This window comes from Argiope bruennichi, chromosome 11 (assembly GCF_947563725.1).
Source record: "Argiope bruennichi chromosome 11, qqArgBrue1.1, whole genome shotgun sequence".
Classification (NCBI taxonomy): Eukaryota; Metazoa; Arthropoda; class Arachnida; order Araneae; family Araneidae; genus Argiope; species Argiope bruennichi.
Window position 1 is genome coordinate 23,208,630 of NC_079161.1, and position 15,112 is coordinate 23,223,741.

The following is a 15,112-nucleotide window of genomic DNA, read 5'->3' on the forward strand; positions in this document are numbered from 1 at the left end:
TTTAACGAAGTGCATCTACAATAGCACGTTTTAACCTCAAGTAGTTTTCTTCAGAATTGTACTTTCATTTTGTAAGTATTTTGCCTTGTGTTTATATTAGTTTTTTGGTTCTATTTTCATGTATTTTGTGGTTTGATTTGCTGTGGTCTTATTTGGATTGTTTTTTTTTGCTAGTGTTTTTACTTGTTTTAATCTTGTGATACTAATTTATCTCCAAAACCTCAATTTTCTGGGATTTTCGGGTCATGAGGGGTCAGTTTGTTGGACGAAAGTCAGACCCCTCACAGAAAAAATCCCTGGTTTGAATCCTTGCCTGAGGGTGACCCTTGAGAAAGTCTTCGGGCCAGATTCAATTTAATCTTTCTTTTTGATTCTTTGGCTGTTAACTTAATATTTATTTCTAATTTTGGTTGATATTTTAAGCTAATTTCATTGGGAAAATACAGGCAAATTAAAATAAAGGAAAGATGTAGATAAGTAATATATAAATAATTTTCATGCCATTATTATTTCTGAAATTATTTGTAAAAAACTGAACAAAAACGACAATGCTTGTCTTCATTTTCGCTGTTCATTTAAATATCTTAAAAATACATCTATATTAAATAATATAATTGATCTATGAAAATGGACTGCAAAATGGCAAATATGAATTTCATAGCAAGTGAATTTTGCTCATTGTTCAGAAAAAATGCTTGAAATACACAAGTAAATAAGTACATATATTTTCTGCAAATTAGATTTAGCAAAATTTTCTAATTTAATGCAATAAATACAGTTAAAATACTTTAATGGGCATATAATAATTCAGTTATTGAGTTATGTAATAACAAAACTGTTGGAAAAGGAATGAAACTTATTACTCTAGTACAGCTATAAAATGATGAAATTTTAATCTAGAAAAGTCTGTATTTTTTGATATTTTAAAGATAATTGGAATTTTTAAAGAAATTAGTGACTCATCTATGAGATGAATGTCAATATTTCTTTCTGTACAGAAATATTCATTTCTATGTTAAATTGAACCAAATTTATAGAATATGCATTTAGCAAAATAGTCTAATTTAATGCAATAAATTCCAGTTAAAATACTTTAATGGACATATAATAATTCAGTTATTGAGTTACGTAATAACAAAATTGTTGGAAAAGAAATTAAACTTACTATTACTCTAGTACAGCTATAAAATGATGAAATTTTAATCTAGAAAAGTCTGTATGTTTTGATATTTTAAAGATAATTGGAATTTTTAAAGAAATTAGTGACTCATCTATGAGATGAATGTCAATATTTCTTTCTGTACAGAAATATTCATTTCTATGTTAAATTGAACCAAATTTATAGAATATGCATTTAGCAAAATAGTCTAATTTAATGCAATAAATTCCAGTTAAAATACTTTAATGGACATATAATAATTCTGTTATTGAGTTACGTAATAACAAAACTGTTGGAAAAGAAATGAAACTTATTACTTTAGTACAGCTATAAAATGATGAAATTTTAATCTAGAAAAGTCTGTATGTTTTGATATTTTAAAGATAATTGGAATTTTTAAAGAAATTAGTGACTCATCTATGAGATGAATGTCAATATTTCTTTCTGTACAGAAATATTCCTTTCTATGTTAAATTGAACCAAATTTATAGAATATGCATTTAGCAAAATAGTCTAATTTAATGCAATAAATTCCAGTTAAAATACTTTAATGGACATATAATAATTTTGCTATTGAGTTACGTAATAACAAAACTGTTGGAAAAGAAATGAAACTTATTACTTTAGTACAGCTATAAAATGATGAAATTTTAATCTAGAAAAGTCTGTATGTTTTGATATTTTAAAGATAATTGGAATTTTTAAAGAAATTAGTGACTCATCTATGAGATGAATGTCAATATTTCTTTCTGTACAGAAATATTCCTTTCTATGTTAAATTGAACCAAATTTATAGAATATGCATTTAGCAAAATAGTCTAATTTAATGCAATAAATTCCAGTTAAAATACTTTAATGGACATATAATAATTCAGTTATTGAGTTACGTAATAACAAAATTGTTGGAAAAGAAATTAAACTTACGATTACTTTAGTACAGCTATAAAATGATGAAATTTTAATCTAGAAAAGTCTGTATGTTTTGATATTTTAAAGATAATTGGAATTTTTTAAGAAATTAGTGACTCATCTATGAGATGAATGTCAATATTTCTTTCTACACAGAAATATTCATTTCTATGATAAATTGAACCAGTATTATCAGATCTGAAATTCATTACAATATTTTTTTTAATAAAACAGCAATTTTTAAAAAGCTATACGAAATCAACTTACAGAATGTAAAGAATCTAAATTTCCACATTCCCATTTATGATATTTTTCCCAAGATTCATCTACACACTGCTGGCTACAATAACGGACTTGGGAGCATTGATGGCAGCTGAAAGGATAAAAATAAGAATAAAATCACAAATTATTATTCTTTATTCAAAATCATACATAATTCTAACTAATTCTCTTTAATAAAAAATTACTGAAGACATGGAAAGATTAGTTGTACATGTGCAAGAGGCTATTTTGATGAAATTTTCTAAAATTCTTACTGTTTCAAGGATAATTACATTACTCAGTAATCAAAAACTCTACTGATTTTATTTCTAATACAATTAAGCACAAAATGTTAGTTACATTAATATTCCAACTCAAAACTAAGCAGTTTGAGTTTTTATTTTTGAATTCATGCTTTAATTTGTGTTTGATAGAAAAGGCCTAATAGCATCAAAATTTTAAGAAACTCGAATAAAATTATATAAATAGTTCTTTAAACTCATTTGGATCTAAATTGCATGTTTTGATTTAATGATTTAAGAAACAAAATTCCACCAAAATAGCAAGCTGTGTGTTGTTTTTTTTTGTTTTTTTTTATGAAGCTTTTTATTAAATTACCTCACATTTTTCAAAAAGCTTAAGAGAATCTTAACATTGCATTAAACCAAAAAGTTTTGAAAAATTAAAATGTTTCTAACTTTACAATTACTTACATAATTTTACAATATTACTTCATTGGGATACAGATACAGATATATACAGATACATGATTGGGATACAGATAGCATTGAATGTTTCAACTTCTAACTGTAGTTTGGAACTGGAACTGTACTTCTAACTGTACCAGTTTTTAGGGAGATGTTTTCATTCATTTTCATGTTTCATAATAAAATTTCATGGTTGAATTTTCATCAATTTGAAGATTTTATTTATAAATTTGTAAACAATAAATAGAAATAGAAAGAATACACTTATGAAAGTTACTATTCCAGAGACAACATATAAAATTGAGCTGCTTTTGGATTGCTACTACAAGGGAGTTTCAGAAAATATAGAGTTTATAACAAGTAGCAATTGTTTAGAATAAACAAAGTAATATGATATGAAATATTGTTATACATATTAGTATCATCAAAGAGATATTAAATGCAGTCAAACTCACTAAAACAAATTATGCAAAAATTTCATGGCAGCTCATTATTAACAGCTATTTAGAACGTACAAAATATATTTCAACCTAAAATGCAACAACATTTAATAGAGATTTAACAACGATTTGTCATGTATAGAGCAAAAATGAATCTTATTCTGATTAGTTTTCACAAAAGAAACACTACAGAAATAAATTTTATTATTGATTTATGCTTATTTAAACAAGGAAAATTTAAGCACTAAATTAATTCTGATACATGATTTTAATAGTACATAACAATAACTAGATAAATATGCTGAATTCCATCTGAATGATTCAAAATGCAGCTCAGAGAAATTTGATAAAAATATAAAAATTTATATAAGATAAGTCAAAATTAATGCCCTAAGTTTTAGTACTATGCAGCAGGCAGTTTCTGTGTTTAATTAAAACACATATACTTCATGAAGTAATATCTTCCAAGTTTTTAATGCAAGCATTCCAGATGTTCAGCCCTTTATTACTTGGTATACATTTATAATACAGTTTTTGTCAACCTGATGGTTGATTCTGGCAATGGTAGTAGCGGTACTAGCTACAAAAACAACAATACTTATAAGAGATGAAGATACTATCTCGATAATAAGTATATAGATTGGTCACTCAGATGGCAAAAATAATTAGCATAGCAATTAGAACATTTAAATAGCCATCATATGTTTATATATGTAGTGTCATGTTCAACAATCATCACACAGAAAGTCCATATCACAGTTGCTTCTGAAGCAATTACGATACGCTTACGAAGGTTTGACAATAATTCCATCACAGACTTCATATATACAATGCAACCAAAATAGAACATACTCAACATCTATGATGCTAGCTTTCAATACATGAATATTTTACCTTTGGAAGTATGTATTTTTCAAATAAATAAAGAAACTACTTGTTGCACAATGAAACATTGAAATCTGTGCATTCATTTCGGATTCCCAATAGAGCTGACAGAGTAAAAACTGATGAAGTAATAGTTGATTCTAAACAGAAATATAAATCATCCAAAGAATGCAATTAATTTTTTTTTAATTGGTGATTTTCAAACTATGCCAAGATAAGGAGTTTACCTGGCAATTTTCTTATCATGCTTCGTTATACAAAAAATGTCAAGATTTTTCCCAGATGGTTTTTGACTTCAATTTGAATTTTTTGGTAATTTCTCATGGGGGGGGGGATAAATAAATGCCCACAAAATCTTCTTTCAATATACATAATAAGATCAGTTTTATTTTTGAAACTACAGAGCATAAAATGACAGATTAATATATTATTATTTAAAGTTATTAATTAAAATCAAATACATTTTCAAGATTACTAAACCATAACAATATGTGAACATGAGTTTTAAAATTTGCAGCTGAAGAAACAGCAATATGTGAACATGAGTTTTAAAATTTGCAGCTGAAGGAACAGCAAAATATGAACATGGGTTTAAAGTCTGTTCAAGAAAGTTATATTTTTCCCCATTAAAATAAATTGTCATTAAGAGAGTGATTTGAAACAACTCAAATCTGCATCACAATTTAAAATCAAAAGTTTGATAGCATAATTTTATTTGTAGATATTCCACTTATGATATTTCAAAATGGTATTAGCATATGAACCATGAATTTCAGTCATGGCCATACTGAAATTGGCATTTCAATTATACACCTCATTTTGCAAGTTTTCGTATTAAAATAATATTAGATCATTGGGAAGCAATTTAAACAATAGCTGGTTAATCTATGTAATGACATTAAATAATCACTAAATTGCAAAATTTGAAGACATAATAAATGAAAATACTAAGTGGCAATTAAAGCTCACTTTTTTTACTGTTATAATTATTGCAATTATTGTTTTTATATATTGTCCACTTTAGGCATCTTCTTAAATGCATTCAAACGATACAATAAAAACTAATAATATAAAAGAATATCTTACAAAATGCTGTATAAACCAAAGAAACTTATTTCTGAAATTTAATAATTGATTTTGTTTTATTGCATGAACACAGAGAAGCTCATATGAAGTAGATTAAATAACAACATAAATTTAAAATGTGAAAAAATTATGAAGCTTCTTACGGGACAACAGCAAGTGCTTTTGTATAGCAGTGATGGCAGTGACTAGGATAATGGACAGGTAAAAGAACAGAAGCATAAGGCTCTTCAACAAAAAGCGTATCTCCAGGAGATAAAGTTCTGTTTGCCTATATGAAGAAAGAATATGTCTTAAGAATATATAAAGAAAAATATGCTATTCTTACTACCAAATACAAAAATGTAAAAAATTAGCAAATATAAAATACCAATGGCTAAATATTCTCGTTGTACTAATTCAGCGGTTCTCAACCTATGGGTCGCGACCCAAAATTGGGTCACGAAGCATATTTCTTGGGTCACGCTGAGTCAAACCAAAAAAGTTAGTAATACACCAAATTTCAGACATTTTAGAAATGACGACTAAAAAAACGATATCTGTAATTTATGATATAATTTGATAAATTTCAGTGCATTTTAGTAGTTGTAAAGTCAAAATGGATGGGGAACTCTTTCCCAGCACAGAGCGTCACATTTTCTGCCTTTTACAATACTGCCAAGTTGGGGTGAAACAGAGTATAGGAGGTGTTGGTAATACGCATGCCATTGCTTTCCATGCGCGCAGACTCAGTAAGCTCTCTGTCAAAAACTCATTTCTAAATTGTAATTGTAAAGAATTGTAATTAATTGTAAAAAAATTGTAATCACCCTAATAATGGCAATTCTGTACAGAAATATTCATTTCTATGTTAAATTGAACCAAATTTATAGAATATGCATTTAGCAAAATAGTCTAAACATCGATTAATTGTTTGTTACATAGACAAAATCTTGCTTCAAAAAAATTATCACCCGAATTATGTATCATTTTGGATGAAATTGTTGCGGTAGTCAATTTTATCAAATCAAAAGCTCTTAACTGTAGAATTTTCCGCGAACTGTGTTTCGAATTTGGTGCAGAATACGAACATTTATTATATTATTCTGAAGTTAGATGGCTGTCCCGGGGCAAAGTTGTTCAAAGAGTATTATCATTACGGACAGAAGTCTATTTTAATTTGGTCAATAAAAATTATTAAAAACACTTGATTATCAATTAAATTTTCCTTGGATCGAAAAGTACTTTTGTTTATCTTTATTATTAAAAAAATAAATAAAAAATTTGTAAGTTAAAAAAAATTATCATCGTAGGATTGAAGATTTTTTAATAATACGATCTAAAATAAAGCAATGAAAAAATTTTGACTTTTTCTCAAATTTGGGTCGTGGCTTAAAAAGGTTAAGAACCACTGTACTAATTAATACATCACACTATGAATATAGTGAAAACTTTCCTATGTGCATTTAGTTTTTCACAATAAGTTAATCTTCTCTTTTAGCTTTTATCAATAAATATGTAACTACTTACTACAATATAGCGGCCTTTAGATTTATCATACTTTACATCAATACCAGCAGAAGCGGATTCTATTGAAGGATGTGGACCATAACTTAATGGTAAAATATGATCTTCATGCGTTTCATCCTCCTTGGGCCTATAAAATAGTTTTTTAAAAGTAAGTTTACCTTTCAAGTAACTTGGAACAAATCATTTATTGGAAAAACGTGAAATACACAAAATGGAATTTTATTTTGAAGGTTAAAAAAAAAAAAAAACTGAATAATAGAACATTTAAAAAATTATTATCAAAAATGGCTTTTTAGGTATAAGAAATGTTCGAAATTTATCAAAGAATATTTAAGTTTACAAAAGAAATAACCATTTAAATTATACTGGAAATAATATAATCATAAATAAGCATTAAAAATAATATTGAATAACTGTTTTATAAAGAAAAAATCATTTGACTTATGAAACAAAAACCATTTTTATACTATTTTTATATCCATTTAAACCGAAATATGCACTTTACTAAAGTTATAAATTCTAAAATTGATCAGAAAGTAAAAGCTTCTATTTAACAGCTTTGCATGATTTTACATCAAAAGTTACAGTCAAAATAAATGCCATGGCTCATATTTTGACACTTGAAGTACCCGATTATATTCATTTAATAGTTCCAAGGCCTGATATTTTTAGAAAGGTCTAAACTTTTTGCATTTAATCAAATTTCTAAAATCTGCCTCCCTACACCATTTATAATAATCTTTTAAACCCCATTTTTTAATCATTTCATTTTGATCTGCGATTGCCATTGCCTCTCCAAATAAACCTTTGAATAAAAAAAGGTAATGACAAAATAATGTGTTTCATTTTAAAATGAAACAAGACAATAGAATTGCCACAATTTAAATCATATTTAAAACTGATAATGGCTGTGACATACTTTAAAATGTTATAAAAGTTGTAACTAAACAAAATTATCATGATCTTTTACTTTATCTTCAAATCTAAATAATGAATTTACTAAGCATATAAATTATATTTATTTCACTACATGTAAAAAAAATGTCATATAAAGAATTTTTCTCAGAGATTTTTATAGTGAAATGTTTGAATAAATGAGCATTATGTACACTGTAACTAATTGAGAACAAGATTTCTAGTGTGTTTGTTCAAGGGTTTAAAAAAAGAAATTTTGGTCTTATCTTTTTAAAGTCCTTCACTTCCATACACATTTCAAATAATTAATAATTTTTTTTATTTATTTAACAAATCCTACAAAGAGAGTATTGCAACATTAAAAGAAATGAACTAATTATTTTGCAGATATACTTCAGAGAATTATAAATATTCTCTTTTCAACAACAATTGATATCATTTACTTTAAATTCAGGAACATCAAAATAAAAATATAAGAAATTGCACAAGCCAGTACAGCTACTTTTTGGCTACAGTATAAAAAAAGTAAAATTTTAAGACAAAAGCATGAACATACTGTTCCATTTCTTCAGCTGTCTTAATTAGTATTTCTATTTCTTTCTGCTGCCGTGCTAATGTAAAAAATAAAGAATTAGTATAGCAAAAGACATGTTCTTAGAAAATATTTCAACAAATTTAGTAATGCATTACATTATTGATATCTTTTGAATCTCTAATAATATACTTAAATAAGAACTCTTAAAGTAACAATAGTTACTCTTAAATATATTTATTAATTATCAATTACAGACCTCCACAGTATAATTAAAAAAACTTCATACAAGAGAGCATTTTTGAAATAAATAAATGCTGCAATGAAATTACATGTATAGTTCAATTATTATAATTCAAAATGAGACTGTTAAAATAATAAATGGCTTATAATAAAGAGTAAAATCATATCATAAGGATAGACTCAAAATAAAATTAGATTTCATATTTTGTCAAAATTTAAAATACTTTTAAAAATAAATTTTATAACATATTTTATTTATAATACTGACACAAAAGTAATTAAAAAAAATTACTGATATTAATTATTTTTACTGAATCTGCCTTTTATATTAATTAAGATTAAACCAGTTAAAAATTATGTAAAGCAAACTGACATATTATATGGTTTTATATATATATAAAAAAATTACCAATTCTTCTACTGTCCAAACGTGCTTCTTCTAACAACTTTAAGGATTCATGCAAAGCTGAAATAAATATAACATTTAAGTGAAAAAGAATAGTCGGGAAATAAATCTCAATATATATATATATATATAATTTTATTACAATTATTTTTTATTAAACACAAGACCTATAAAAAGCAAGACCAAAGTGCAAATATATTATTCATTAATAATATTATAAATAAAACTGTTCCAAAAGTAAGGATCTTTTAAAAAAAATTAATGAAAATTTGTTTTTCTCAAGCATAAATTATAAAACCAAATACTAAATAATTCTTATGAGAAACTTAAGATTTTTTTTAATTATAAAAAACAAACAAACAAAGCCTTATGAAAAAAAAAATACTTCATACAGATATTTAAGATAAATGGTTTATATTATGAACAATAATGTGCACCCTGTAATTACTTAAAAATGTGCATTAATATGAATATCTTGTTTTTAAAAAATTATTTTTCAACAGAAAAGTCAATATGATGTATTGAAATATTTTTCTACATAATTATCAACTAACTCAATGGAAATTGCATCAATAATATCAACAGGAGTAAAACTCACCATCTAAAGCTTTAGCTGGTTTATTAAGTTTCATCAAACATTGTCCCTTCCTTTGCAGCAATTTGAATCTGAGATCTCGAGGATAATCATATTCAATTGCTTTATCAATATCTTTCAAACATTCCTTTAAAGTACAAATATATTTATGATTTTCCACATAAAAAGATATTAATATTATAAATTTCTAAGCACTAAAAGAGCATATAATAACTTGAGCTTTATTATGCACAATCATATTGAAGTTCACAAACTTCAGAAACAAACAACAACAAAAAACTTCTATTAATAATAAAGGAGAATATATGTGCATAATAGTGCTCTACAAAATTCATTATAGACTTGGAGATAGAAGTCTGGATATCAAATTTATCAGAAATAAAACGTGAAGATTTGGAAAGTGCACTTTGGAATGATTTCTTGAAATTTTAACTAAAATGTCATTGAGATTATAACATTTTTTCACAATAACACTCAAAAATATTTATTGTGTAAAATTGGTTTTCACGTCATTTGAAATTCAAAAATTGTCTTTTCAATGACACCAATTTAAATGTGTACAGATTTTGTCTTTTGTAAATTAATTTTTAAAAATATTTTTAAGTTTTTTTACAGCATATTTCACTATTGTCATGTAACTCAAATCATTTTCAATGTTGCTATAAATATTTTATCTTGGAATTTTCATCTATTTTTAAAGATGACGATGAAACCTATTCATCATTTTTCTGTAACAAGTAGGATTTTGTTTAAAATATGCTTTATAACATATGCTTTTATTTAATACTGGGGTATTAATTATTTTACTGGTTGTTATTATATTACTGATTTATTTAATACTGTAAAGATTTGATTTCAGAAGCAAGAAAGGATAAAATTCTTTCATCAGTTGTCGATTTTTAAATACTGCTGCTCATTCTTGTAGCATAACTTGTTATATTTAAATATATTATCATTTTTATAACTAGAAAATGGCTTTTTTATTACAACACAATGGATTTTTGGTGAAAATCTGAAAAATTTTCATTGAATAATCCTCTGAGATGCAATTCAAATTACAAAACATATTCTGTAATACACATAAAATTTCAATGCTGAAGAATTCTACATTTCATTTTTATATTTAAAATGAATAGACATTTCAATAACAAAGCTATCATATTAGTTGAAATGTAATCATTTTTGTTTCAAATTCAAATTTTAGAAAAAATAACAAAAAATTGGGAAAATGTATAGTACAGTGAACAGAATGGTATAAGGCTTCTAAAACAGTACGAGTTATCAAAATTTAAAAATACTTTGTTTAAGAAATATTTATATTTTAAAAATATTTATACTAAAGCAAAATCACATTTAATTAACAAATTTTTATTTGCCAACAAGTACTCAGGAAAAAAATCCTCTAAATTGGTTTATCATTTAAATATATATATATATTATATATTTGTGTTGCCAGTCACAAATATAAAAATCTACCTTTATATATGTATATATGACATTGGAAGCAAAAAAGATAAGAATGAATGATATAAATAAAAAACCAAAATGGATGAAATTAAATAAAAAAAATCTTCTAGTTATACAAAATGCTATGAAAAATATATATTTTAATACACTTGTCACGTTTTCAAATAGATTTCATGAAAACAATTTAAATGGAAAGATTTAATCTTACTTCTTGGTTATATAAAAACTGGTGGCTTGATTTAATCAAAAAAACTTTCATCACAGACTCAGACTGGTTACCTTAAATACGTTCACAAGAATGATTTCTGAAATATTTTTTTTTAACTTAGGAAATTTAACATTTCATTGAACTATCATATTTTATCTCAAAATCATTGCATTTTGATAAAGAAATGTAACAGTTGCATTACTCTTACCTTCCCTTTTGGATACTAGATGGCGATGCCTGTTTAGGCCATCCCATATGTCATCCCATAGTGCATTGCGATTGTAATTAGAATGAGATGTGACGCTGAACTGCAAGGCCGCGTGCGTGAATGTTTTGTGTTTGTGCTTGTTTAAGTGTGTGAATGTGATTATTAAAAGAAATGTTTCCAACAACATTTGTCCTGTTGCTTCCTGCACAGATCATAATAATCTACATACCACCACACAAGGTGTTTATCCTGAATTAAGGTTCTGAAAGTTTAAACAATAAGTGTAACAATTATATTAGATGTTTGAAAATTATTGTGATAAATAGGAAAATAAGATTTAAAATATAAGAATATATAGTGCTAGCTATACTTGCCTTATACCTACTATTCCACTTGGATTAACAGATAACAGATTTAGCCAATGATATAAATCAATGGTTCATGATACAGGGGAAATGCTGCATCTTTGATTGGCCTAAGTGCTCTTAATATATCAAAGATGGAAGTTTAACTTAACAATGCATGCTTTTCTAATGTATTCTCTGGAAATCAGCCCACATTTGTATTTCATTTGGAAGAAACCAAAGATATAAATAACTTCAGATATAAATTTATTGCTGAAGCACATAAATAACTAATATTGCAAATAATTAACATGAACAGATTAAAAACATAAGCTGAGGCTAGAGCTTATAACCTTTTTTTTTTTCTAATTTATAATCTTCATCTTGACATCTTACTCATATCATAAACACATTAAATAATCTTAATTACCTAAACAATCTTTATTTTTTTAAAAACCATAAAATAATTTTTAAATATATATTTTTAAAAGTATTTCAATCAATATAAATTTGAAGCAGCTGAATTACAAAAACATAAAAATAATCTGGTATTTTTTTTAGTTAAATCAAAATTAGGTAATTAAGTTACATCAAATAAAAAACAGTTATTGCCAAATAAGAGAATGTTTGACATAAAATTGAAAGGTCGGCAGTTTTCAGTTAGCATGACGATCTCAAAACACATGACAAGTACAGCAAACTTACTCTACAAAGCCAGCAAAAATTTGCACTTTCACCACACAATTGCTGTATTTGTCACATTTACAGCACATTTTAGTTGCAATCAAACAAACAGAAAAGTGGAGAGACACATAAAAACTGTATAGTTGCAAAGATAGATTAAAAATTGATACCTCATTTTTTAATAAATGAAATAAAGCTGCAGATCTGTTTCCAAAACCAAGAGAAAGTTCTTCAGCATGATTACCAGCATCTTCTGATTTTGGAAAAGGAGCAGCAAGAATACTCTAGAAATATTATAAATAAATTTATAATTAAAACAGAGCATCTTGAAAAAAATTGCAAGTCAATAGCAATATCATTAAAACCTTTTAAAATATATATAATTTTTTAATAAACATTTAATAAACATTTCAACAAAGTTCCAACCATTGTCAAGCTTGAATGCTATTTCTACAATGTGTTATGATAACATTGAATTGCAAAGTTGATACTGACATTAAAATCTGAGAAATTTTCATCTGGAATCTAAAAATAGAATTATATATATTTACAGCATTCAGTGTGGTACAGCATTGGGAACAATTTAATTAATTTGTCAGGCATCCCATTTATGAATTTAATAATAATAATTAAAGAATAAAATTAATAAGAATTTAATAACAATTTAATATGAATTAGCTAAGTATAAGAATTTTTATAAATGAAAAATAATGCCATTATAAATTAAATTTCCCTTTTTTAAACGGTTTAAAAAAAATATTTTTAAATAATAAAAAGTTTAAAAGTCAGAAATAAAAACAATGTTATTTTGCATAGCATATTTGCATGCAATACTAAAAAAAGATTTCCAAGATAAAAACATCTTTCATTTATATTTTTATTACATGTAAGTTTCCTTAAAATTCCATATTTAATTATTTGATTAATTTTGTATAAAAAAATTAGTTTATTAAGTTTAAAAATTAATTTTTTAGATGCAGCAGCAATAAGTAGATGCTAAAAGGGAAAAATTTAATTAGTACTACGCTGAAAATAGCAGAAAAATTCAAGTTTAAAACTGATTAAAATGTTTATTATTATTCATTATGATTTATATCTTAAATTTTTATTGACATTAAAATTTTGGTTAGACATGAAAACATTGTTCTAGTAATAAATTTGAATTTTTTCCAGTAATAACTTGTCAGATTTGATATAAAGTTAAAACATTTAAACATTAGTTCTACTTATTTATATCTTAAATTTTTATCTGCATTAAAATTTTAGTTGGATTCAGGAACTCTAAACTTGAATTTTTCAAGTGATATCTAGCCAAATTTGTTATAAAACAATACAATGAAAGTCTAATGGTTGGCAAAAATATTTCAAATCCGATATGTGACAGCAGCATATTTTCAAATATAATCAAAATTTTCATTAGATTTCACAGAAATATTTAAAGAAACATTCATTTGTAGGTAACATTAAAAGCCAGATAACAATGGTACCTGTGTATAAAATTCTACAGCTTTGGTATATTTCTTTTCTTGAAAACATAAATTTCCTTCTGCTCTTAATTCAGATGCCTTTTCCCAATATTTTTTATGGCGGGATGAACACATGATATTGAGCCATTGCTGTACTTTGCTCCTTCAGACAGGAAAATATATATGTATATATAATAGTAAATTTCGATGCAAAATAAAACAATTATAATAGCATAAGAAGTTACAAAATTAGATTCTAAATACATAAATTGGGATTTTAAAAAATGCCATCCCATAAATGATAAAGATTCGTTTATAGACATTACACAAGTTAAATAATTATCATATATTATTTTTTATATAGTAAAAAATTAGCATCTTTATGTTTTATAAATATAATATAAACCCATATATTCCAAAAAGAAAGAATACGGGTAAAGTATTTTTAACTTAAAGAAAATTAATAACTAATTTTATGAGCAGAGCAGTTAACAACAGAAGTATTTATAAGATTCATTTCAAATAATCATATGTTGTACTACAAAAGATCAATAAACTGTTCAAACCAGCATAACCATTCTGTCGATGGAACTAAAATTTTAAATTGAAGAGCAGATAATGTCAGATTTAAATTTACCTGATAAAATCATCCCTTAAACAATATTCAATACGATCTTCGTTGTTTTTTAATTTAGAAAACCGAGTTAATGTTTTTGTTTTCTTCAAGCGGTTCGTAATGTCGTCAAGAACATCTTGCCAACATGTGTATGCCGCCATTCGTGTTACTAAGAAACTGTTATGTTTACTAATTTTCGGACTCCATTTGAAATTAAAGAAAAAAGAAGTTTCGATTTCGACGCTTTTTCAAAATTCTGCCGCTAGGCCAGCTTGAAAATCAAGAGGCTTGCCAGTAGCCATAATCTATTGACATTTACAGATTGAATATGATATATAATCCAGATGATTTATTGAAAATTTTCTATTAAAAGTTTTACATTTATCTTTACACTAATTTTACATTTACACTAATCTTATAAAAACAATATTGGTCTACTGTCAAAAGAAAGATATAGAAACATTACAACATAAGC

The 15,112-nt window shown here is 25.5% G+C and overlaps 1 protein-coding gene across 1 annotated transcript in view; it reads right to left on the minus strand.

Moving 5' to 3' along the window:
• The window catches only part of LOC129956959 (SET and MYND domain-containing protein 4-like), a 33,160-nt gene extending 18,330 nt beyond the window's left edge, over nucleotides 1-14,830 (minus strand). The window contains exons 1-9 of the mRNA XM_056069018.1: nucleotides 14,659-14,830; nucleotides 14,043-14,184; nucleotides 12,726-12,839; nucleotides 9,648-9,771; nucleotides 9,053-9,109; nucleotides 8,425-8,479; nucleotides 6,954-7,080; nucleotides 5,591-5,715; nucleotides 2,336-2,441 (exon numbers count right to left, since the gene is read on the minus strand). Coding sequence (XP_055924993.1) covers nucleotides 2,336-2,441; nucleotides 5,591-5,715; nucleotides 6,954-7,080; nucleotides 8,425-8,479; nucleotides 9,053-9,109; nucleotides 9,648-9,771; nucleotides 12,726-12,839; nucleotides 14,043-14,184; nucleotides 14,659-14,798 — 990 coding nt within the window. The 5' untranslated portion in view covers nucleotides 14,799-14,830. The remainder of the gene's footprint in view (nucleotides 1-2,335; nucleotides 2,442-5,590; nucleotides 5,716-6,953; nucleotides 7,081-8,424; nucleotides 8,480-9,052; nucleotides 9,110-9,647; nucleotides 9,772-12,725; nucleotides 12,840-14,042; nucleotides 14,185-14,658) is intronic.
• Between the last annotated feature and the right edge of the window lie 282 nt (nucleotides 14,831-15,112).